Genomic DNA, 24,822 nt, shown 5'->3' on the forward strand with positions numbered 1-24,822 from the left:
TAAAAATATCTAGTACTTATGGAGTAGAATTGGGTTCAGTGTGTTACAAAGTGTCTTAAATAGAACAATAAGACCAAAATATTTTAGGAAATGTATTAGCTTTCACCGGAAGCATGGTAGGTAAGTTTTGGAATTTCAGGAGAAAATTACCTTAAAACTTTATTGTCAAGAGCCAATATTTGTTCCTTTAAAAAAGCGAGAGAAACAAAAGAGTGTGTAGTGTATCTTGCTTTAGTTGAAAATTTTGTTATCTCCAGTTAGTAAGGATCTGTTGTACGCGTTGCTAGGTTTTGATTCAGAGGCAACGAAGTGAAGTCTAATATAGTTTGAGTCTGACTGAGTTACCAAGGCTGAATTCATAGTAATTTAGCTCATCTTCTTGGGATTCTTCTCTTATTTGTTTTCTTTTTTGATTGTTAATATAGAATTTAAAGTGTCAAATATTGATGATTGATTTTAACTACTGAACATTTTGTAATTGGTGAACAGAGATGTTCCTTGGCACCCAGATTTGGTTCAGCAGCAAGCATTTTGAGCTATATCTTCATTTATTCTCCGTAATGTAAATGTTGTGTAGTGTTACTATTTGTACGTTCCAGATGTTTGAAAGGGGCAAAAATGTGAAAAATCTTGGAGCTTTTAGAGAATTTGAATAGTAGAAGTATAGAATAGAGGAATGATGAGCAATAGAAAAGAGATGTTCAGATTTCTCACCTAGGACCTGTGAATCCAGCTGCAGTTAACCCTCTTTCTGCTCATGCAGAGAACAGAAATACAGTTTTTGGGTGGATTTGATAGTTTCATCAATGCATCCTAAAAATGCTATTTAGTGGCTTGAACACTATGAGTGTCATTCAAACTGTGGGCCTCAGTTTTTTCACTAGTGGTTTTTTCTATTTGTTTCAAAGATTACAAAACAATTCACTGTGATGACTGTTAGACAGTTGCTAGCATTAATATAATATTATTATTCAAACTGAGCAATATATTTGGATTATAGTAAACATGTGTTTTTACTAAAATAATTAAAATAATAATTTTATTAGCTGCAGATTTTGACACAAACTAGGAAATAAATCTTCCTCCATGAACTGTATTGCATTTACATAACTTTGGAGAAAGCTGGCCTTATATTCAGGAAATTCTAGAAAAGCCTCTTGGTACTGACTTTGCAGCTTGCAGATTTGAAAATTGATAGTCCATATTAAAATAGAACCTTCATATTAAAAAATATTCTCAATAATTTGCAATACAGATATGTTCTTGGTAAGACTTTAGGCACTCTAGAAATTAAAAGAAGCATTATAAAAAACACAAAGCATATATCATGAAATCCATTTTGTGTTTGCTGAGATCAAAGTATATGATTGTATCTCTCAGTATATATATTTGGGGGAACTTTACCTTCCTTTCTTCTAGTGTGCTACGAGAAGCAGATGACTTTGGGGCTGATTAGCAAAGGGACTTTGAATCAGTCAAAAAGGGCTTAGGCTATTGGTTAACTAATAGTCTAAGAAGAGACACTTAATAAAAGTTATTTTCATGTCCTCAGTTGTATCCTCTATACTTAAGAAGAAAAACCAAGTCCTTGTGTGAAATAAATTATAAAACAAGAAAAATTAGTTGGTATATAATGGCCTCAAAATAAGCTATGTATGACAAGAATGAATGATCACAGATTCTGCTTTCATTATCCTTGTGTAGTTTTATGTTATACTTATTGAATAGACGGGGACTTTGTCTTTGATAAAAGAACCTGACCTATGGTGCCTGCTGTGCTTGAGACTGTGCTCTTTTTAAACTATTAATTTAATCGTTATAGTACTTCTAGATGGTAATGGTGTTTGATGTTCTAAGAAATAAAAGTTCAGAGCAGTCAAGGAATTGTTGGTTATATAAGTAATAGGTGGTAAGGTAGCTATTTTAAGTCAGATCTTTTCCTGGAAAATTTCTTCTGACATCATTATAATATGTACTCTTAAGATAATTTCTGCATCAAATGCCATCTGTCTACCTGAAGAAATTTTTATATATCAAAAGGATAATTTTCTAATGAAGCAGCTGGGCTTCTGGAAAAACCAGTGGTTTTTTTTTTTCTTTTAGACTAAGAATTTAGCATTTTACATTAGGATGGACTCAAGATTTAGTTCTTTCTCGTCATGTTCATTGGTATCTTACTGGCTGCTTAATTATTTGACTTTGGTTCGGAAGATAGTTCTCTGAGATGAAAATGTATTACCTTTCTCAATGTTTGTACCCAACAGGTTGTATTGCACGTACTGTAAGCTCACCAAACCAGCACCTGTTGAAAACTGATGATGTCATCAGTTGCTGCTTAGATCTGAGTGCCCCAAGCATCTCATTTCGAATTAATGGACAACCTGTTCAAGGAATGTTTGAGAATTTCAACATTGATGGCCTCTTCTTTCCAGTTGTTAGTTTCTCTGCAGGAATAAAGTTAGTATGTCTGCTTTCCCATGTGTTTCCCTTCTTATGTCGCACATTTCCACAGAAGACTCGGCCCTGTCATCACTCTGCTTTTTCTCATCTTTGTGGCTGTCTCCTGTGCATCTGTCCGCATGGTATTTGCCTGTTCCTTGAAGAAGGAGATAAGCTTCACTCAACTGGTTACTTCCAGAAGCAAATAGGTTGCCCACCTAGTGTGTGCTTCAGCTGCGTAGTAACTGATGTTTCCTCAAGTCAGTGTCCTGCAATACACTAGGTCCATTTTTCAAGTTCATTGTACGATATAATAAGGGAAAATGTGTGATACTATTAAAAATATGATTTTCTTATATTGATTTTTGTTTCTGTTTTACCACAATCTTCCATCCCATTTCAAATCCCCTCATTCTAGAGAACATACATGTTCTTTCTATGGCGAAGTCTAAATGACTGCCTTCCGTGGCCACTCCACCTGTCCCCCTGGTAACTCTCTGCATGTAACCAGCCGTGTCACGGTAATTTCCTCTGTTTTTGTCTTGTTTTTGTTATTACTAGGGGAAAACAATTATAATTCATGAGAGTTCTACAACGAATCCCCCATATATATATATACATCATTTGTTCCTGCCAACTATTTTGCTTATTCTTTTAGTTATAATTCTCACAGGAATACTTTCTAATTACAAAAGCATCACAATGAAAAACAATTGAGAAATCAATTAGCTGTCCTTTCTAGTATACTAGATATGTTTTTTTTCCCCATAAGCTTCTGGGTTGTTTTAAAGTTTTTGGTTTTCATCACATTTTGTTCTTGGATGTTTCTTTTATTTATTTATTTTTCCTTTCCTTTTTATCGGTACCGGGGATTGAACTCATGACCGCCTGCTTGCAAGGCAGGTGCTTATGCCGCTGAGCTAAATCCCAGCCCCCGTTTGTTTTATTTTTTAATCTGGAATTGAAATACAAATTAGAAAAGAGATTATATTAAAAATGAAAAATTTTAATTTTTTTAAAGCTGAAAGTCCAAAGAAAGTGTCATTAAAATGTTTCATAATGTGTCATTCAATGGAATTCACATTAAATGTTTTCTAATTAAATGAGTATGATGCATAAATGATTTTAGTAAGTTCTTTTTCTTTTAATATTGAAAGTGATAAAAGTGGAAAAAAATAAGGTCATCTGCTTTCTTTAGCAAATGGAGATAAGGCCTGAATCATTTTTAAAGAATTTCCTTAGTAAATTGGGCACTGAGAAGTGACTGTTCTCTTTCTTTATACCTAATTTAGTTGTACAGTTTTAAGCATATAGATACTTAGATCATGCCTTGTTTTTGTCTGTTTATTAGTTGGCCTTCTTGGGAAATTAAGTGATCAGTTGCTATGGACTCGTATTTCATTTACATAAAAATATGCATATACTTCTAGTTATTTCTAGTCACTGATAAGCCTTCTTGATTCATTAATATAATTTATCTAGGTTTTTTTCTTTTGATCAATATGATATCCTCATGTTTTGCTTTTTATTATTAGAAGCTCTTAGGTCATGACATAATGATACTTAGGGGAAAATGTAGCTTCCGATACAGTTAATATTTTTTCTTAATGTTTTGTTTATTGGAAAACTATCATTTACATCAGTGGTCCCCATCTTTTTGGCACTGGAAACTGGTTTCATGGAGCAGTTTTCCATGGACTGGATGTGGGTGTGGAGGGGGATAGTTTGAAGATAAATTTCCATAAGGAGCAGGGAAGCGAGATCTCTCACATGAGCAATTCACAGTAGGGTTCATGCTCTTATGAGATCTCATGTCCCTGCTCATCGGATAGGATGACCAGTTAAGACAGTGATTCCAATGATGATGAATGGCTGAAAATACAGAAGAAACTTCTTCCACCATCCTGCTGCTCACCTCCTCTGTGCAGCCCACTTCATAACAGGCCACGGACTGGTACCAGCCCAGGCATTGGGGCTCACTAATGTACACCAAAGATGTAACTGACTTTGACATGGGTTCTTTTTAGGGTCCGCTTTTTGCTTGGGGGGCGACATGGAGAATTCAAATTCCTTCCTCCACCTGGGTATGCTCCTTGCTATGAAGCTGTTCTGCCCAAAGAAAAGTTGAAAGTAGAGCACAGTCGTGAATACAAGCAAGAACGGACATATACACGAGATCTGCTGGGCCCCACTGTTTCCCTGACCCAGGCTGCCTTCACACCGATCCCTGTGGACACCACCCAGGTACTGAAATCACCTCTAATGGCAGAATCTTTTGTCATATAGCCATTCTGATAGCAGTGCAAGCTCACACTGCAATCCACTGAGGTGCACTTTTTAGTAATACAAATGACGTGTCTGATTGCAATAAAATCTTATAAAATCATGCTCCTTGCTATTGTCTCTATTTCCCTACTTTTAAATTTGCATTTTGAAATCACTAAAGTGATTTCCTAAGGTAGTAATGGGTCACAGCCTGAAGTTTTAAAATATTGTTCTGGATTGTCTTTAAGGTTTTATTAAACTAGTTAATCTTATTTAGCTTATGAAGCACATGTTTTAGTATTAAGAGACAGGGAGAACTAGTTGCAAAATTGTACAAGCAAGTTTAAGGTTTGCTATATTAAGATGACTTAATGTCTAGGGTAATATACATTTGAACTAATATGCTGTAATGCACAGTATTTTTAAAGGATACTTTTCTACAAGGAGTAGATATGGAGGTTTTACTTTCTTTTCCAATCTATATTATTTGAACCATTTAACTGAATTTTATCTTAAGTAAAAAACTGAGCTGAGATCAGAGGTTCCTGAGTCAAAGCTTAAGTTCAAATGCCTCATCTGGGACCTCGAGGAAGGTCTCTTTGTTCAATGGAATGCCAAGAATATGTTGACATAGTTAATAGATGACACATTATTTTACAAAAAGACACCTAAGCGATGTTGGCCGTTATTTGTGCTTTTCTGTCTAATAGATGTCATGACATTCCTAGGTTGACAGTGAATTAAATATGAATAAGTCTCTTGACTTACAAATGAGTTGCCTTCTGGGAGAGTGTTTGTTAAATTGAGTATGTTCATACTCTAACAAAGTGAGCTTTTTCCAGTGTCCCTGTGAATCTTACATAGTGCACCTGTGAGAGTTTCCAACTCAAATATTCATAAGTCAGGGACTTACTGTAGTGCTGTAGTAACTCCAGTGAGGTTGGCTAGAAACTCACAGTTTGTGTATTAGTCTCTGGAGATTGAAAGCCTTGTTTCAAAGTCTGAAGATTAATTAATACTAAACCTCAGAAATTTCAGTTGTTTGGCTCCTTGAATTATTTTTCTTACTTCACTATGCAGTTTCATGTATCATGTAGTTAAAATAAATATACAAGAATATTCTTGGTTGGGATTCTTTTTGTGTTGTTCACCGCTGAAAATGGCAGGGTACCTAGTCATATCACAGTATAGTGGGAACATGGAATTGGGCAGCCAGGAATGCAGTGGGGGTACTTGGGGGATGCCTTTGACCTCACTGATGACTGTTGCTCAGGGGAGGGTATATGGTAAGGGCTTGCACCCGGGCTAAATTTGGCTTCATCCACTGACACCATGGATCCTGTTGAGGGACTAGTTCTGGGGTCACATGGGAGGGCTATATCAAGATATAAACAATCAACTCCTCACCTTGTAAATCATCCTGTGTTCTTTATGGAAAGGTGATTAAACTTCCTCTTTTTAATGGGCACACGTGAATATTTTTTTCTTGAAGCTTATATTTGGGACCCACTAGACTAACACCCTACAATTCAGGGAAAATATAAATCACTGTAGTCAGACATTTACAGGCTTAAAGAGCCAATGCAATATAACATGGACACTGACTTTCCTTCACTTTGGCTTGTAGTCACTGGCAAAATCGGTGCAAGACTGCTGGGGAGACTTTTCTTTTTAAATAATATACCCCTTGGTCATTGCCCCAATAATGTCATTCAGTTGTGCTCACCCACCCTTCGTTTCCTTTGTTCATCAGTTTACCTACTGATAGAACCCTAAATTGTTGCCAAAAAGCAGGGAGAGTTGTCCAGGCATTTATATACAAGACATTGTGAAGCCTATCATTGTGTCTTAATGGTTCATGAGACAGTGATATAACTGATATTGAATCTTACTGAATTTGTTTCTGATACATGCTTTCTTTTTCTTTTGAAAAATTTTAGATTGTGCTGCCTCCTCACCTAGAAAGGATAAGAGAAAAACTGGCAGAGAATATCCATGAACTTTGGGTTATGAATAAGATTGAACTTGGCTGGCAGTACGGTCCGGTACATATTTTGAAATTTATTTTCAGATTCTGTCAATTCATCTTTCTGAAAATGTAACTTTCTCTCCTTTGTCTTGCTATGGAGTTATACAGATCAATGGATTGATTTATTTTTTAATTTGGCTGCAAATTAGTTTTGTGTAGTATTTTTACTAAAAGGAGTGAGCTTATTGACAAGTGCATTGAAGAATGGCTTAACTGTGTAAACAATTATAAAGGTATCAGTCTTTGGAGGGAAAGTTATACTTTCAAATCAAGATTAATAGAGACAATGGATTTTAATTTTTAAACCAGTTAAAAGTCTCCATGAAGCTCAAAGTACAACCTGAAATGAAAAAAGAAATCACTTTACTTTCTCCTCTTTGATAACCCTTTGTTCTTAGTTCCTTTTGTACACTGCAACCAGAAGTCTGTGGACAAAAGTTTACAGTTGGTTATGCAAATGGTAGATAAGCAAAGAAATTATTGCATGTTTCTAAATTATTTTGTTTTTTTGTTTAAGATCTGAGTTTATAATTTGTCAATAAGACTTAGATTCCAAAAAAAAAAAATCTTCCTATGTAATGTCACTGTATCATATACCTGTTTTTCAGCAGGACCTTCCTTAATAATTATTTCATTTCCATAATATTGTTATTCTAAGTATCTTAAGGGCTATAGTAGTTGTTTATACTTAACTGAATGTAGAAATTAGTTAATTGGTAATATATAGGCTATTTCTGGTGTGCCCCCAAAGCATTCTAGGTTTCCAAACCCAGACTCAGTGGCTCGGACCCATCTTTCATATACTTGCCCAAGTTCTCTTTGCTTGGTGGTTCAAAGCAACTTTGAGCTTCTTCTCTGGGCCGTATCCTTCATTCTTCCATTTTAGTATATGTGCTGCTGCAGTGAGTACCCTTCAATCTTCTCACATATGACCTTCATGCTGCTGCTTTTATAACGTATCTAAAACTCCTTTTAGTTCAGTAGTTACAGTCCCTGGATTTATGATTTCCATTATTTTGGCTGTAGTTATTTGTCTGTGACTAGGCTGATTCCGTAGCTCATTAGCATTTTAAATGAGAATCTTCAAGTGTGTTTTTCTTTAAAGTAGTTTTAATTAGCTGCCCAGTAGGTTGAATTACTGCTTGCCTTGCAAAGGCATCATTGCTTCTCTATTTCCTAGGAGCATCATGCAAGGACTGTTTTTTAGAATAACATTGAATAGATCTACTTTGTCATTTTTGGTCCTGTAACATTCTAGGCCTACAGTTTGCTTCGTTGTCCTTGGTACTGGGCTCAAAGATGGAAAGATTTTGATGTTGTGGTTATGTTTGCCTTTTAGGAGCTTACTGTTTATTGAGTGATAGAAATGCAAACAATCAGAGTGAAAAGGAAATATTAGATCTTTCTTGGGAAATCAGGGAAGGCTCCAGAAGGAAATAAATGATAGATCCGAGGCATGAAAGATAAGTACAAACACAAGTTGATTTTCAATTAGAGAGCATGACCGTAATCTAGACAGGGTTCGGTGTGTATGAGATCAAAGAGGTTGAAAGATTAGGTCACATGGGATGACTTTCAGTGGTGTAACACCGTCGTAGGATAGAGAATGGGGTGCCACTGTGCAGAATGGTAGAGGTGGAGACTATGGCTACTCAGGCAGGAATTGTGTCTCAGAGCGCTTTGAGCAGTTTGTTTTCATTCTGTAGGTGGTAAAGAATATTGGACAATTCCGTCATACAACTTTTCTGTTATGTTTAGAATTTAAGATTAGAAGTTTATAATTTAAATTTTGTAACTCATTTATAAACCCTATTCATTTGTAATGATCACAAGAAAGAAATTTATAAAGATATCACTTCTAATGTGGTGACTTGTGAAGACCTAAAAAAATTCTCACTCATGTTTGCCTACTTTGGCGCACTTAGAGAACCTGGTAATTATTTCCATGGTGTAAAGAGTAGCCTGATAGCATATGAATGCCATTCAGGTGCCACCATGGAAGTAATATCTATGTAATTCAGGGCTATAAGAACAAAAACCTAATTACTACTGCAAGGACAGAGAACACCTTCCTCATTAATTTATCCCTAAAATCTTGCATTTAGTTTAATATGATTGCTACTATAGTCAGCAGTCTGCTCTCTTCAGATACCAAATTTGTAGATTTGACCAACTATAGATTGAGCTAAACATGTATAAATTTCTTTTTTGTCATTATTCCTCCCTGATACAAGATGATGGTTCTCTCTGTAGTCTCTACCTTATACAGGAATCATAAGTCATATAGAGATGATTTAAATTATACAGGAGGATGTTCTTAGGTTGTATACAAATACTGTATACTTGTATAGAGGGAACTTGAGTACATGTGCATTTCGTACCTACAAAGAGTCCTAAAATGAATCCCTGGTAGATGTCAAGGAATGACTATATGTACTTTCAAAAGATTAGTATGAAAAGCAGTTTTGTTATTATGATAACCAGTTTTGTTAAGGTAACAGAATGATTTGTGAGAGCAGATGATTATTTACAAGAGATAAAATGAATAATCAGAATCACTTCAAAGTTTGTAATAGTCACGTTGCTCATGGATGATCCTGATCAGGTTAGGTCTAAACAGAAAAATTACTACAAATTAAAATGAACTCATTACTCAGAATGTTTCAGTTTATAAGAATGTACTGAGTGTCTGCCATGGGTTCAGCATATCCTAGCTATTTATAATACATCAAAAAACAAAAGAAACCCCTATCCTTGACCCTTTGTTCTTTTTTTCTAAATGCAGGGATAAAGGTAGTAACCCAATAAATATGGATCTAGGGTGTTTGCAGGTGATAAGTATTATGGGGAAATTGAAAAACAAAGCAAAATGAAAGAAGAATGAGATGTGTGGGCAGATTGCTATTCTGGGAAGGTTGGCCGGGTAAACATTATCAGGCAAGTGAAGTGTTAGCAGGTGTGGGAGGAGCCGGGTGAGCAAGTGTGTGGGCCTGGGGATAGGAGGGTGCATGGCAGAGCCATGGGAGCTGAGGCGTGAGCTGTGAGAAATGAATTGGGATCTCAGGTGATGCCAGCTGTAGCACTGGCCTTTGGAGTCAACTGGACCCAGGAGATTTCCCACGGCAGCTTCCCTGAGCAGCACCCCAGGTGTTACTTCTTGCTTTCTGCCTTCGCACAGGGTTACATTAATTACCACTGCTCCTGTGTGACACTGGAGAGGGTTACATGCTGACTTCCTGTCTTGTTTCAGGTTAGAGATGACAATAAGAGACAACACCCATGTCTGGTGGAATTCTCCAAGCTCCCTGAACAGGAACGCAATTACAATTTGCAGATGTCACTGGAGACCCTGAAGTGAGTCCTTTAACTCTGTGTTTTCCAGTTTTCTCCATCTCAAAGAAACCATGTTATCCTTTCAATTTAGCTGAGAAGTTATTTGAATTCCAGCTGGAAATTTCTGTAATATATAGATAGATTAGATCAATATTTGTGGGAATTCAACTTTAATCCAATTATTTTGTCTTTCTGCTGTACCTCAGTGTTTCCCAAATACTATTCTTCAGATGCTTATGGGTATTATGAAATGTAAGAGTTTCATGATCAATACAAAATTTGGTCTACTTACCAGAGTGTAGACCAGGAACCAGAACCCAGGCAGGTTGTGATAAGTGCGGATATTAAGAGTAAATGCTTAGAATCTTATATACCACTGTAAGAGAAAAATCTTATGCCTGTTAATATAAGAACTTATTTTAAAATGTAGGTCCAGTTAAATACATTTTTATTTTCACTGATGGGCTCTGGAGAACTTTTCAGATTGTCTTGTGTACTGTCAATCTCTAAAATGAGGTAGAATCTTTTTTGGTGTTTTGTAAACCTATTCAGCCATAGCATTCTCTTTCAGGGAGTAACTCTTGGACCAATTATTTGAGCAACATACTTTGAGAAAAGCTGCTCCAGGCTGTTTTATATCATATCATAACTGCCAATTTTGCTTTTGGTGACTTTCACAGTTGATCTCTTGAAGTTGCAGCCTTCCTTTGAAGACAGAAAATGGGGCTAGAGTAGAATACATAAAGGAAAATATTTTCAAATTTATTTAGAAAAATTCAGAAAAAAGACAGGGTCTTACTATTTAGTTCAGGCTGGCCTTGTACTCATCTGTAGCTCAGGCTGGTCATGAACTCACAACAATCCTCTTGCCTCAGCCTGTGTACTGGAATTAGGCTTGCGCCACCACACTCAGCAAAAAATATTTTTGAAAAGCCTGTAACATTTCTTTTTCCCTCTTCCATCTTGTCCTATGAAATTGTTTTGTTCAAAAGGTCACTTATCCTGTTTTTTTTAATTTTCCATTTTTTATTCCATTTTTTAAGAATAAGAAGTTTTTTCCACTGAAGCTATTTTTTCCAAGGATATAAAAGTTAAATAATATTTCAGATTGCATGGTTTGGGTTAAGATGTATTTTATATTTTTGAAAAGGCAGATTAATTATCATGGAAATAAGTAAATTAGGCACAAATATTATTCATAATTTAAAAGAACGAATGTGTACAAATCAACTACATTAAGAACCTACTAAAGGTTAAACCCGACAAGGTGGTCTGTAATAAGGAATGCAGTACACATTACCATGACTAGGGCTATTAATTCACCATCTCCTGTCTTCCCTCATAGTCATGACATGAGGTATTTACATTTAGCTCAGTAATTTATTACAGCTCATGATCTCTCTATCTTTTAAAACATAATTTAGTTAAATATTAAGTATATTTCTTATCATTTTGGCAATTGACAGCTAGGCTAGCTGTTTCAAAGAGTAAATCCTGGAGTGTAAAATCTCTATATTTGCCTTTAGTATGTTTAGAGTTTGATGCATATAATCAAGGCTAACGAACTAATGCTGATGATTGGTTTGATTTGTGTGCCCTGGTGCTGTTCCTTAGGGGAATACTAATGACACTTTTCATGACCTAATTCTTAATGTTTCTCTATTGTTTCTTTTAGCGAAGAAGCATATATTTGTATGATTTTATGTAAACTGATTTTACCTATGTCTTTAAAAATTAAATTAAGACACAAACCCATACTTTTCTCAAGTGTACATGTTGTCTCTTTCCTCTAGTTAGAGGGAGCCTCCTGCTTCTTTCTTTTAGGATTTCCTTTGTTCATGTCTTCAGTTGGAAGGTGCAAAGTCCTCCAGAGTGCAGGTCAGAGTGTCCTGACTTCCAGGGCTTGCTCCACAAAGAGAATCTTCTCAAGTGACTCGGTTTCTCTGACCTTAGGCTTTCTTCTCTTCAGGGAAATGGGGATCATAATGGGGCTACTTCTGGGGAAGATGAGGGGAACTAAGGAATGAAATGTTAATAAATGCTTCAGCAATACAAGAATGACAGATTGAGTACAGTCTAGCATCTCGATTTATTTGCTTTACAGAAAATCAGGGGAGGAATTAACAACTTGATTTAAATCCCAAGATGTGACAAGCAGCACGCAAGGCATTGTTCTAGTGTATCCCTTGTTCAGGGACAATTTAATGTGAATATGTTTTTGATCTTCTGTGACTTTCTGTCTTGTGCCTTGTTGACAAAGGTAGCTACTTTAGATCCAACTTGTCATTGTATCTTGTGTGTTCTACCTGCCTTAGTCTCCCAGAGTGCTGAGATTACAGGTGTGTGCCACTATGCCCTGCAGAATGATTTTTAAGACATGCACGATTGTACACCTAACCCTAACACATTGTCCACACAATACTTCTCAGATGTCAGCTTGCTTGAATATTTCACATGTTCTTAAAACTCTGATTTTTTAATTCTTTCCAATTTTAGGCTTCTTTTATTTTCCTGCTCCTAGAGTGTACAGTGATCTCCAGAAAACACAGCGGAGATACCTAAGAGTCCTTTTGCATACCTCGTTTTCCCACACTGTGACTTACTGTTGATCTTTTCATCTACCTGTGTCTTTTCTTGTCCCCTATCTTAATGATGCTGTTACCACACCATCATCTGCAGTCCTCTCAACACCTACATGTTTCTCGTCTCAACAGGCATCGTTTCTCATCTAAACCTACAGTGTAGTCCCCAGAGATCCAGTAGACATATTCCCCATCTCTCTCTTGTCCTGTCTGTATTTTGCCACCACCCAGATTGTTTCCACGTAGTTAGGTGTCATTCTCCCTATTTAAAAACCTTTAATGATTTTCCCATTGCTCTTAAACTGAAAACAGTGCCTTCCTTTGCTTAAATATTCCCTGTGCCCGTTTGCCATCTTAGCACCCCTTCCTCTGTGAGGTGCCCTTTATTCTTGTTGGGTCCCCTGACTTCTGATTGATTTGTATTTTCTCTCCCATCCAGTCTTTGATGTCCTCTTTGTGGAGCCCCCATCTGCCCTCTGTGCAGTTCTGTATGTGCATTTGTGTAAAGATAAAAACAGTGTTCACAATGCACACACATGCACATACACATGCATTTACCTTAGTATGCTCATATCTCTCCAGCAGGATGTATGAGAATTGGTAACAGGAGTTATCTTTGGGAAGGAACCAGAAATAGCTGGAAAGATTTAGAGGGAGATTTTAAATTTAATTCTATTTAAATTTTGAGTATTTTCCTCTTACTCAAGAGTAAACAACTTATATAACATACCCTTTTGGTTTAAAAACAAAAGACTTCAGTGACAGAATGTTACAGCTCTTTTTTTTTTTTTTTTTTTTTTTTAATTTAAGAGGAAAAAGAGAAAAACACAAAACAAAACAAAGCAGTGTAAGGTTACAATCTCTTTACCTCCTGGTGTCCTGTTAGGGAGTTGTGGACACAGGGAAGGAATTCTGGCGGCTCATCTCTGCTTTTGTTTTCCAGGACTCTGTTGGCACTGGGATGCCATGTGGGTCTATCAGATGAACATGCTGAAGAAAAGGTGAAGAAAATGAAGCTCCCGAAGAAGTAAGTTGAAGGAAGAGACCATATCAAACAATCTGCATGCAGACTTGGTGAGATGCAGATGGCTTACTCTCAGAGACACGATAAAATGCAGATTCAAAAATTTTACTGACTGAGTCACCCTGGCATAGCACATCAGATTCTGCTGAAAGAAATAGGGTCAGGGTGTATTTGGGAGTTTGTTATATGAAGTGTGTTGTTTTCTGTGTGTGTGTGTGTGTGTGTGTGTGTGTGTGTGTGTGTACCTGTGTGTTCTCTTTCTAGCTGATTATATGTAATTTGCCATTGCCTACAAAATTGTTCATAAGTTTTCTTGATTTTATGAGGAAAACATAATTGCAGAATAAGGAGAAAGTCAGTATTATTAACCCTATATGAAGGTGAGAAATTTAAGACAGGTACATGTTGCAGGAGTGGCTTTGCCTGCTGTGCTATATGACCTGTGTCTGTGGCACTATGTAATTTCTTAACCCTCAGCCCTCTGACTTATTAATAAGCCTTAATGATGCCAGATATATTAGGAAGATTTAGGCATTAAATGAATAAGTGCTCAATGAATGGTAGCTGCTTTGTGGTACTGTTCTTTTTTCCATTTTAACTTACATATGGAAGTCACTTTTCTGCGGCTTTAAATTATAAACAGGAAGTCTGAAATGTGGTAAGTAATACCATGAGATAAGAACAAAATATCTGCCTCATAATCTCCAGGCCTGATGATACACCCTAGATAAACAGAAAGTCCATGTAGAAATAGTGTGAATTCTTTCCAAATACAGACCCTAGTTCAACAGGCTCCGTTTTTCTCAGGTGTTTCCTGGAAAAATTTATGAAAGCTGTATCATTACTTTGTACATTTTTAGTTTCTAAACTTTTTCTCTGAAACTTAAGCAGTTCAAAAGGATGTCATTGTGCGGTCTGTTTCACATATTTTCCTTTCAAAATGACATTTTCGCATCACCTTTTTGGTGTATTTAATGAAAGGAGGTCCACTAATGAATGCAGATCCACTAATGAATGCAGATCCAGTGATTAGACATCATCAGAATCTTTTCAAAACTACAGGAAAACAGGAAATATTTTCCCCTTGGAATTGTAATTCCAGTCCATTTTTTTAAACTGTATTTTATGCCATACATATTTTTGTGCTGGCCAATTTTTGATACCTACCCTATTTTAATAGCCTAAATGTGTATTTAAATATACTTTTTAACATTTGTGTTTTCTGTAGTCATAACCATTACATGTTATCATTTTTTCTTCTGCATTATCATTATAATAATTTTTGTGTACTAGTGCTCAAAGGAAGGTACTTTTTTTTTTTTTTTTTTTTTTTAAGACAGCCTTTTTCCATGTATCCAGGCTGGCCTTGAATTTGTGGCAGTCCTCCTGCTTCAGCCTCCTAAGTGCTGGGATTACAGGCGTGTACCACCACTCCTAGCAAAACAAGATAAATTTCAAAAATCCATCATAGTGAAAGGAACTCTGCTGTTCTTTTTCCAGTTATATCATGCATTCACATATAATATTATTTATCGATAGAAGCTACAAGTTCAATTGCATTCTTTGGTCACAGAATAGTTTTTTATTATAAAAAGGATCATTCAGTTCAGTGAACCAAAAATCAGTTCATCATGAAAAATCATAAGTAATGATCTTTCAAGTGACAACTCAATCATGACCTTGTTCGGTTTTTTTAAAAGAAAAAATTTGGGAACCATCTACCTTGCAGAAGAGTCATTATTTTCTCATTAAAGTTATTGATTCAGGTTTTTGGAAAATACTTGAAAAAGACATATTAAGTTTTAAAGAGCAAAGTGAAAACAAACTGGTAAATAGACTTTTTACTCTGTCACTTGGATAAGAAAATTGAAATGTTAATTTTACATTATGTTTGAATGCATAATATTAAATGTATTGAATTATTTTTTTCTGTGCTCTGCATGTGTGTGAGGCACATATGTGTGTGTGTGTGTGTGCACATATGTATGCTCTGCATGTTTATATCTCATTAAAACCTTGGAGTCCAGTTTAGCTTATTTTATTTATGAAATTTATCTGTCATGAAACCTAGTTAATAAAGTTAATTTTGGTTGTCAGAACAACCAATTGGAAACAGAATTATCTTTTGCCACAAGGAGTCTGGCTTTTATTTCTTGGCTTTTTAAATTTCTTTTCAAATGAGTTAATGCATGCCTCCATGAAAACCATCTTAATTCTGATTTCTGAATCTAGGAGAGACAAGAAGCACAGGGTTGGCAGTAAGCTTGTCTTAGTGGGAATTAAGATTTTCTTTTTTTATTATGTATTATTGATTTTTTCGCATTGCATTGCTGTAATTATGTGTGTGTTATTTTAGGGTGGGTTGGACAATGAAGACGGTGAGGCCATTAAATGAAGGCTGTCCATATAGCGTCTGTACTATTCCTAAGTTTGCCACGTGGTACTATTTTATTTTTATCCTCATTGTAAAAATTATGGAATTGATAATATGAGGCATTTGGATCAACATGAGCACAAACCTAAAAATCTGGAGTGTTTTTATAACCATATTTAAAGAAAATGTGGTAGTCATCATGAAAAATTCAACATTTCAACACTTTCGCACCCAAAGTTCCACTCTTAGAGATGGAACTCTGGGTATGCTCTGGATGCCCGAGAGGGACCACATCAACAAATGTGCAAATCATTGTTTTAAGAACATTATTTTTAACAGCAAAAAACAAAGTAGGGTGGGTTTTAGAGATGGGAGGAATATTTTTAATATGAAAATGGATTACATTGTATACAGTCTAACAAAATGAATGAGTTGTAATTATAAATGATAACAGATGACTATAAAAATAACTGAGGATATAAAAACAAAGCAAAGAGTCTCAAAATACATTCATGTATATATGGATATTTGCTATATACCAAAGGTCTCATTACAAATAAAAAAGATAACGATAGACAATTCACTCAGTAGTATCAAGATAATTGATTAGCAAAATGAAAAAAAAGTTATATTTCTATCTTATATTATTCATAGCCATTTATATACCTAGGTGCTAGAAACAAACAAAAAAATTTGAAAGCAACAGAGTGACTATCTTCAGAACCTTAAAGTGGAAAGGAATTTTTTTTCTTAATTTCAGAGAAGGCACAAAGTCTTGTTTTTAAAAAATATTTAATCAAATATAATCTTCTTTGAGAGGTTTCCTAATTATCTATCTGTGTTACCATGATTGTTTCCTTTGCCCTACTGATATTTTTCATGTCCCCTAAACTGAAATATCCACTCAGTAGAGATCCATAGTTGTGTTTACTCCAGTTCTCCCAGTTTTTAAAAACACGAGCACTTGGCAAGTGTTCCATAATTATTGTTGAATAAACAGTTTAATACATTTGAATACATTAAAAATGCATGAATCCGAATAGACCATAAACTTAGTGGAAGGACTCATTGAATTATATCAGGAACTTTTAAAAATTAATTAAAAGATTTCCAAATAGAAAAAATGACTAAAGGATACAATCAAATAACCCACAGAAAAGAAGACTTACATTTCTAGTAGATATATGAGAGACATTCAGCCTCACTGTTCTGGCTTATAACTAGAGTCCCCCCAAAGCTCTTTGGAAGTGACTCTATCTACCATGTATAATGCTGCAGTTAAGAGTGTGATGGTGGGATTAAGGGTGTGATGGTGGGATTAAGGGTGCCCCACCCTTCATGTGAGTGCTGGGTAGCCTGGATGGAATATAAAAGACAAAGCTTTCTGCTGCTCCTGCTGCTGTTCCTCTGCTTTTGGTTCCTGCCTGCTCTGTGATGCTTCTCTGCAGAGCCACCCTGCCTTGGAGGCAGCTGATTAGGGACTGAAACTTCCACAAAATGTGAGCCAAAATAAACCTTTCCTTCTTTATTTTTGGATGTTTAATATTTTGTCTCAGCAACAAGAAAAAGTAACAGTCAATCACTAATAATAAAGGAAATGTAAATTAAAATCACATTGAAATCTGTATCACGCTTTCCAGGCCGGCAAAGTTGGAACATTATGATGGGAATCAAATTAATACAGTTACTTTGGAAACCAAATTACCCAAGCCTTAACAAGATGGTGATGATTCAGTTGTTTTTATCTAGACATAAATCTTATTGAAACTTCTGCACATCTGTGCAGATAAGTCTGAAAAGAGTGTTTTATGCAGCCTAGATTATAAATAATTGCTGCAAACTGGAAACAACTGAAAGCCTGTGGATCTAAGAATCTGAAACATTTGTAGACTTGTGTATTGAAATGCTATAAAATACTTAAAATATGTTAACTATTACAAAATGAAGTTACAGTACAAATTTCAAAAACATGACCTTGATCAAAACAATCCCCTTCCCCCCTAAAAAAGTGCGTTACCAAAAAGATAGAGTGTAATTCTGTTTAAAATTTAGGAAAATTAAATGCAATTTTTCACATAGTTTATGGAACCAAATATGTGTTGGCATCATATAAAAATCATGCCTACTCTTCTTCACAAAACTGGAGAAAACAATCCTAAAATTCATTTGTAACCAGAAGAGACCCAGAATAGCAAAAGAAAACCTGGGTAAAAGAACAAAGAAGAAGATATCACAGTCCCAGATATCATGTTATCTTACAAAGCTACAGTGATAAAAACAGCATGGTACTGGTACAAATACAGACATGAAAGTCAATGGAACAGAACAGAAGATGCAGAAAGAATCTCAGGCACATTACATTTTTTGTTCTTTGACAAAAGGGCCAAAAAAACATACACAGAAAAAAGATAACCTCTTCAATAGATGATACTGGGAAAACTGGCCATCTACATTCATAAGATGAAATCTAAACCTGTGTCTCTCCATGTCCTAAAGTAAAATCAAAATGTATCAAAGAACTCAATCTTAAGACAGAAACACTTTCTGGAAGATAAAATAGATAAAATTCATGAAGACGCAGGTGTCAGCAAGAATTCTGAACAGAACTCTTAATTCTGTTAACTCTTAATTTGGTGCAAGGGAAAGAGCCCCAAAAATCAGCAAATGGGATCATATCAAAATAAAAAGTTTCTGCACAGAAAAAGAAACAACCAACAGAGTGAAAAGGTAACCTATAGAATTTGAAAACATTTTTGCTAGCTCTGCCTCAGAGGACTCATACCTAGAATATATGAAGAACTCAAAAATATTAACTGCCTCCAAATAAAAGACCCAGTCAAGAAGCTGACAAGTGAATGAAAAGACGTTCACAGAAGTAGAAATGGGCAATAAACACACGAAGAAATGCTGAACATTGCTGACCATAGAGAAATGCAAATTAAAACAGCACTGAGATTCCATCCCACCCTTGAAAAATGAGTTAATCAGATAATAATAAATGCTGGAGAAGGTGCTGGGGTAAAAATTTCTGAATTATTTGTAGCAATGTAAACCAGAACAGCAATGATAAAAATTAGTATTGTGATTCTCTTAAAAACTAGAGCTAGAAATTCTATTTGGCCAACCTATTTTCCTTTTAAGTATTTTTCTAAAATTTAAAGTCACTGGACTAAAGTGGTACATGCATATCCATGTTTTTAGATGTTTAACTCATACTAGCTAATTCTTGGAAGCAGACAGTGTCCATCAACAGATGAAATGGATGAAGAAAATACAGTACTTACGATGGAGTACTACTCTACCATAAAGAAAGACAAACTTGAGTCATTTGTTGGAAAATGGATACCACTGGAGACCATAATTTTATGTGAAATAAATCAGACACAATCTTAAATATCATGTTTTTTCTTATAAAAGAAATGCAAATTATAAATAAAAAGTTAAATAGAAGGGACAGGAAGAAGAATATTTCTCAGATAGTGAAGGGGATCAAGAGATGGAAGGAGGGCAGGAAAAGATATATAAAATGAATTAATCCTGTTATGTATGGAATCCCTCTTTTGGCACCTAACAGTGGCACATCGTAATTTTTTTCTTTTCAAATTCTGGCTCCTTCAATTTTTATAGGTAACATATATGAATTTAATGCAAAAGCCAGAACATTGTAACCTTTGGCATAATAGATTAAGATGTACAGCTCCACACAAGGATTGTGCACAAGATGTTTTGCAAACATTTCTGATAAGATGATTAAATAAGAAAATTGAATGCAGGAAAAAAATAAGCACTTCAAAATCTGAAGAAGAAACAAGCAATGACAAATATAATACATATATCTGTTCCCAAATTCATTAATTTCCTCACATTTTTTGTGAAATTAAGTATTTTGCCCACTATATGGTTTGGTGAACATAAAGTTGAATTGCTTTGTGAATAATGAATAAACATTCCACTGAAGAGTGCGTGGTATCTTCAATTCACTTGTGTGTATTTATGTTTGTGTGTGTGTGTGTGTGTGTGTGTGTGTGTGTGTGTGTGTGTGTAATTTTAGGTGGGCTGTTGGAAATGCATGGGTAGACAGAAGCCCAGGGTGCACCTGGAAGTATGCTCTTGGGCTGAGGATGTAGCTCAATGCAGAGCACTTGCTTAGTGTGTGTATTGTCCTGGCTTTGATCCTCAGCACCACAAAAACAAAGCAACATTCTTTTTATATGTGCTTGGCAAATTTTACTGGCCTCAAATTTAAAAGTGTTTTTATGTAATGTTTTTTATTTTCTCTGATTGAATTTAGTTTCAGATTTAAGCCTAGTGGGTCTTGTAACCAGAGTACAGACTGATGGGGGGGATTTAATCACCTTCTGTTTAGTTCAGATTCAAACAAGTTGATGTTTCCTGTGTTTATTTCCACTTTTAGCTCTTGATTCTAATGTCATCATTTCAAAATGATCTTTCTCAATTTCTATAGAACTGTACCTTAAAATTGTACTCCCCATCTCCCTCGTAGCATTTGTCTTTCTGTATACTACTTTTACATGTATATTTTGTTTTCTCCATGATTCCCCATAAGAAGATACTTTCTATGAAAATACAGGTTTATGTCCTCATCATTCTGTGTTATATCATTAGTTCTTTGAACAGGGCCTGAGAACATTCTCCTGCAGAATGAGTGCTGGTTGGTGAATTTGAGTGAGACTGCACATGTTCTAGAAATTCATCTGAAGCTTGTGGGTGTTCTTCTTTGGTTTCTCCCATTTAAGTGGGCTGTCACGGGCTGACTCATCTCTGTTTACCTGTGCTGACCTCTTAGAGAATGCTCTCCCATTGACCTGTGGACAGGGATGTCCTCCTTTTTGTGGGTCATTGCTCATCTCTCTGGGGCCTTGCAGTGCTCCAGCAGCATGGAGATTGCAGTTTATTGGTGGGGGGAAGAAAGGGTTTCTCAGCCCTACCTCATCTGTTCTTCTGAAACATCTGTTTGCTTGAGCTGTGCTGCACAAGGACCAATGATAAGACCTGAGTATTTTACTGGGCATAATCTGGAAAGTAGGGCAGAAATTCACCTTGACTCTACAAGGATCTATCTGGTCCCCAGAGGGGAGATATGGAGAAAGTACTTGCTTTCTTCTGATTCTCCTTACTTGTAGATCCTTCCACGTTTAGCCTGTCTCAGACTGCCTGGCTGTCCTTCACTTCCATCCCAAGGCATAAAGGCTTTGCTTTCGAGTACTCAGAAGTAGATCTTACACTCTCACCAGGCCCTCCTCTGAAAGACTGTTGTCTCTGTATTGGATTTACAAAGCTATTTTAAAACCTCAAAGTCACAGTTAGCTTTTGTGGGATCAGTCTTTTGAAATTACCTTTTTGTAGAGCCAGTGAATGCTTTCTAGTCTTCTTTCAACCATCTAAAGTATGCAGGAAAGCTATGGAGTGACAAGGAACAAAGGTGGCAGCATAGGTTATGTTGCTGTATTAAATAGGTATTTGTTTTAAAAGAAACAAAATAGAACAAATACATCTCTTGTTCCCTATTCTAATTTCTGTTTCAAATTTAATTCCTCTGTATTTGTTTTCTGGAGAACAGTTTTTGAGTAGTCTTTGTATGCTTCCTGTGAACAATCTGAGCTCAGAATTCATTTCTTGTAGATGTGCTTCCAGCAAAACTTGTTCCCAATATCTCTGGTGTGCAGTCATGTGAGGTTTTCCCATTTGTTCCAAGACACTTGAAGGGTTGCTGTGGTACTGAAATTTACAGTTAACATCCAATGAACTTGGACATCATCTTTTCATGTTTACTGTGCATCTTTCACAACATAATGATTTCCAAGCTTCATTTAACTTGATTCATACTAAAGCAAGCGTGGGAGGTGAGAGTGGCTGGGAAAAAAGAAAAGGCTTGCTTCCTCATGTTTTTGGTATTTTGCCACATTTTTGTTCCATCACTTTAATTGACTCTTCAGTGAAATTATACCAACGACTCTTTTCACAGGCTTATTTAGTATACCTGCTTAGGAAAAATCTGGGTCAGAAGAAAATGAAGTACAAAACTGAATTACTACTTACATAACAATTCCTCTGGACCAAAGGCTATCAACTTTTTGTTTATATCTTTGGCAATTTGATGTAAATACAACTGGTACTTTGCGTTTGATTTTTGTTTCTTTTGATTTTGTTCTTTTCTACAGAGATGTTTTATTTTTGTCTTTTGAGATAGAGTCTTACTATATGGGTCAGCCTGGCCTTGAGCTCACCTTGTAGTTCAGGCTGGTCTTGAACTCACAACGATGCTCCTGCCTCAGGCTCCCAAGTGCTGGGATTGCAGGCATCCAGAGGTATTTTAAAAATAAATTTTACTGTAAGGACACGAAAGTCCAAACTTTTTGGCTAATTTATTAATCTCACTGCCATTTTTGTTATTTTATATTATTAGGTTATATACTTACCAAAACAAGATTTAAAACTAATAAGTACCAAAGAATCTCAACACTTTGGAAAGTGAATTGATTCCTTGTATTTGTTTCATTTTATATAAATTTCTCTGAAGCTAATGTTGTAGGCTAATGGCTGACATACAGACCTGACATATTAAAGGAAGGAAAGTAAAAGCTAGACAGGAGACACAGACTGAGTGGCTGATTCTGGCAGTTTTCCCAGGGTGTTCAAGAAAGGGAGAATGTCATATATCGATGTTTTTAATATGAACTTTAATTATTTTGTATTAATATGCTAATAATCATAACAATTTCTTCTATTTTGGGTTGATTACAGAATTTTACGTGCTAAGCAATTGCTCCTTCCTTTTTTTTTTTTTTTTTTTTTTCATTGTCTTTTCGAAACAGGGTCTTGCTATGCAATTTGGGCTGGCCTTGCACTCACTTTGTGGTCCATGAAAGATCTCACACTGGTGAGAAACCTTATGTATGTAAGCAATGTGGGCAAGCTTTCAGTACAAAGAGTTATTGTAAACTACATGAAAGAGTTCACACTGGAGAGAAAACTTACGTATATAAGAAATGTGAAAAAGCATTCAGCATATTTGCCATTTGTAAGACATGAGAGACCTCAACATGCAGAAAAATCTTATGTATATAAGCAGTGTGTGAGTTTTCACCAGCCATGAATATTGTAAAATTCATGAAAGAATTCACACTGGAGAGAAACCTAATATATGTGAGCAGTGTGGAAAACCTTTCAGCACACGTCAATATTGTCAAAACCATGAAACAGTTCACACTGGAGAGAAACCCTACGTATGTAAGGAATGTGGGAAAGCTTTCAGCAGAGACAGTCATTGTCAAAGACATGAAAAGACTCACAATAGAAAGAAACTACACATGTGTGCAATTGGTAAAGCTTCCAATACACATAATTATTGTCAAATATGCAAAAGAGTCCACAGTATAAAAACCCTTTGTATGCAAGCAATGTAGAAAGAGATTTTCTAAGTCTTCATTACATAGACATTAAGCAATTCATTGGGGAGAAACCCTATGTCCATAAAAAATGTGCAAGAAGATTCAGTGCGCATGTTAAGTACATCATTACATATTTTATGTCGAATGAAAAAGCACCATTGGGAAGAAACTATATATGTAAGCCTATTTTGAAAACCCCACTAGGATGTTTCATTTAGTGAAATTCTGTAGAAATAATACAAAGGGTTTTATGTCAATTTTTCCTCACAGATGTTCCAAAGACAAAAATCATAGATGAAGATATGAGAAACTACTTACATTATATGGTTTTAAATACACCACATTTGTAGACTATTTATATGCAGTGTTTTAAAATATTGAATTTCCAGAATGAGATATTTATATCTGAGTGTCTGAGCTTAGTCCTTGAGGTCTTAATTAAGCATGGTTGACCAAAATGTATTTTTTTACTTTCAAGTACCATTAGGGTTTGTGCTGCTTTTATTTTATCCTTAATTTTTGGAGGAATAGGCCATTAAAAACCTTAATTTAAAAAAAAAGAATTTTCAAGGATCTTCCTGCCTCAGCCTCCACAGTGCTGGGATTATAGGCATATGTCATCACACCCGGTTCTTCTTTATTTGTTTTAAATGTCTATAAGTCAGTCTGAAATTTTGTTTGAAACCATTTACTCTCCAAGATTCACATCAGTCATATTTTATTCCAAAAACTATTCATTTTTCATCCACAATAAGATAATCATATTAACAGTTGATAGGCCTTTCTGTGTCTTATTACATGGTCTTAATAAGGTGAAATTGACATTATCTCCCAAGGTATATTTATTTTCTTTATAAATATCATTTGTTACAATTATTTTGTTCTTAATTTATTTAAGATATTCTACAAAGGAAAAATGGCTTTATAAATCACTTCATACCATTAATTTATATTAGTGAAACATTTATTAAATCAGCAGTTTCATCAAATACAGTTGGTTGAATTGATAAATCTCAAAGATCTTTGTATTATGGCTATACACATTGAGATACAAGAGACATGGAAATAAAAAGCTTTAAGTACAATGATACTAATTTTAATTTGAGTTGGATTATTTGCTGTTTAAACCAAGCATTTTAATAAAGAAGTTTAATAAGCATTTTAAGGAAGTTTTGTCCTTCCCAGTTACAGAGAATTATTTTAACTAGAAATGAGTGTGAACTAATTATTGGGCTACTTGAAACCAACACACGCAAATGCATGTTGTGCATTTTCTCTAAAATGAACAGTTAAAACTTGGAAGCAATTCTGCCTAGGAAGAGGGAAACAAAAGGAGATGTTATGTATTATCCAGCTTTACATGT

The 24,822-nt window shown here is 35.4% G+C and overlaps 1 protein-coding gene across 6 annotated transcripts in view; it reads left to right on the forward strand.

The window, feature by feature from the left end:
- Ryr2 (ryanodine receptor 2) overlaps window positions 1-24,822 on the forward strand; it is a 659,796-nt gene that overhangs the window by 401,291 nt on the left and 233,683 nt on the right. For all 6 annotated transcript variants that reach the window (XM_063260102.1, XM_063260104.1, XM_063260105.1 and 3 more), the window contains 5 exons: window positions 2,265-2,457; window positions 4,467-4,683; window positions 6,645-6,749; window positions 9,984-10,087; window positions 13,592-13,675. In XM_063260102.1, coding sequence (XP_063116172.1) covers window positions 2,265-2,457; window positions 4,467-4,683; window positions 6,645-6,749; window positions 9,984-10,087; window positions 13,592-13,675 — 703 coding nt within the window. The remainder of the gene's footprint in view (window positions 1-2,264; window positions 2,458-4,466; window positions 4,684-6,644; window positions 6,750-9,983; window positions 10,088-13,591; window positions 13,676-24,822) is intronic.

This window comes from Cavia porcellus, unplaced genomic scaffold (genome assembly GCF_034190915.1).
Source record: "Cavia porcellus strain 051 isolate PalLab524CR breed Dunkin Hartley unplaced genomic scaffold, mCavPor4.1 scaffold_13, whole genome shotgun sequence".
In the NCBI taxonomy this organism is placed as follows: Eukaryota; Metazoa; Chordata; class Mammalia; order Rodentia; family Caviidae; genus Cavia; species Cavia porcellus.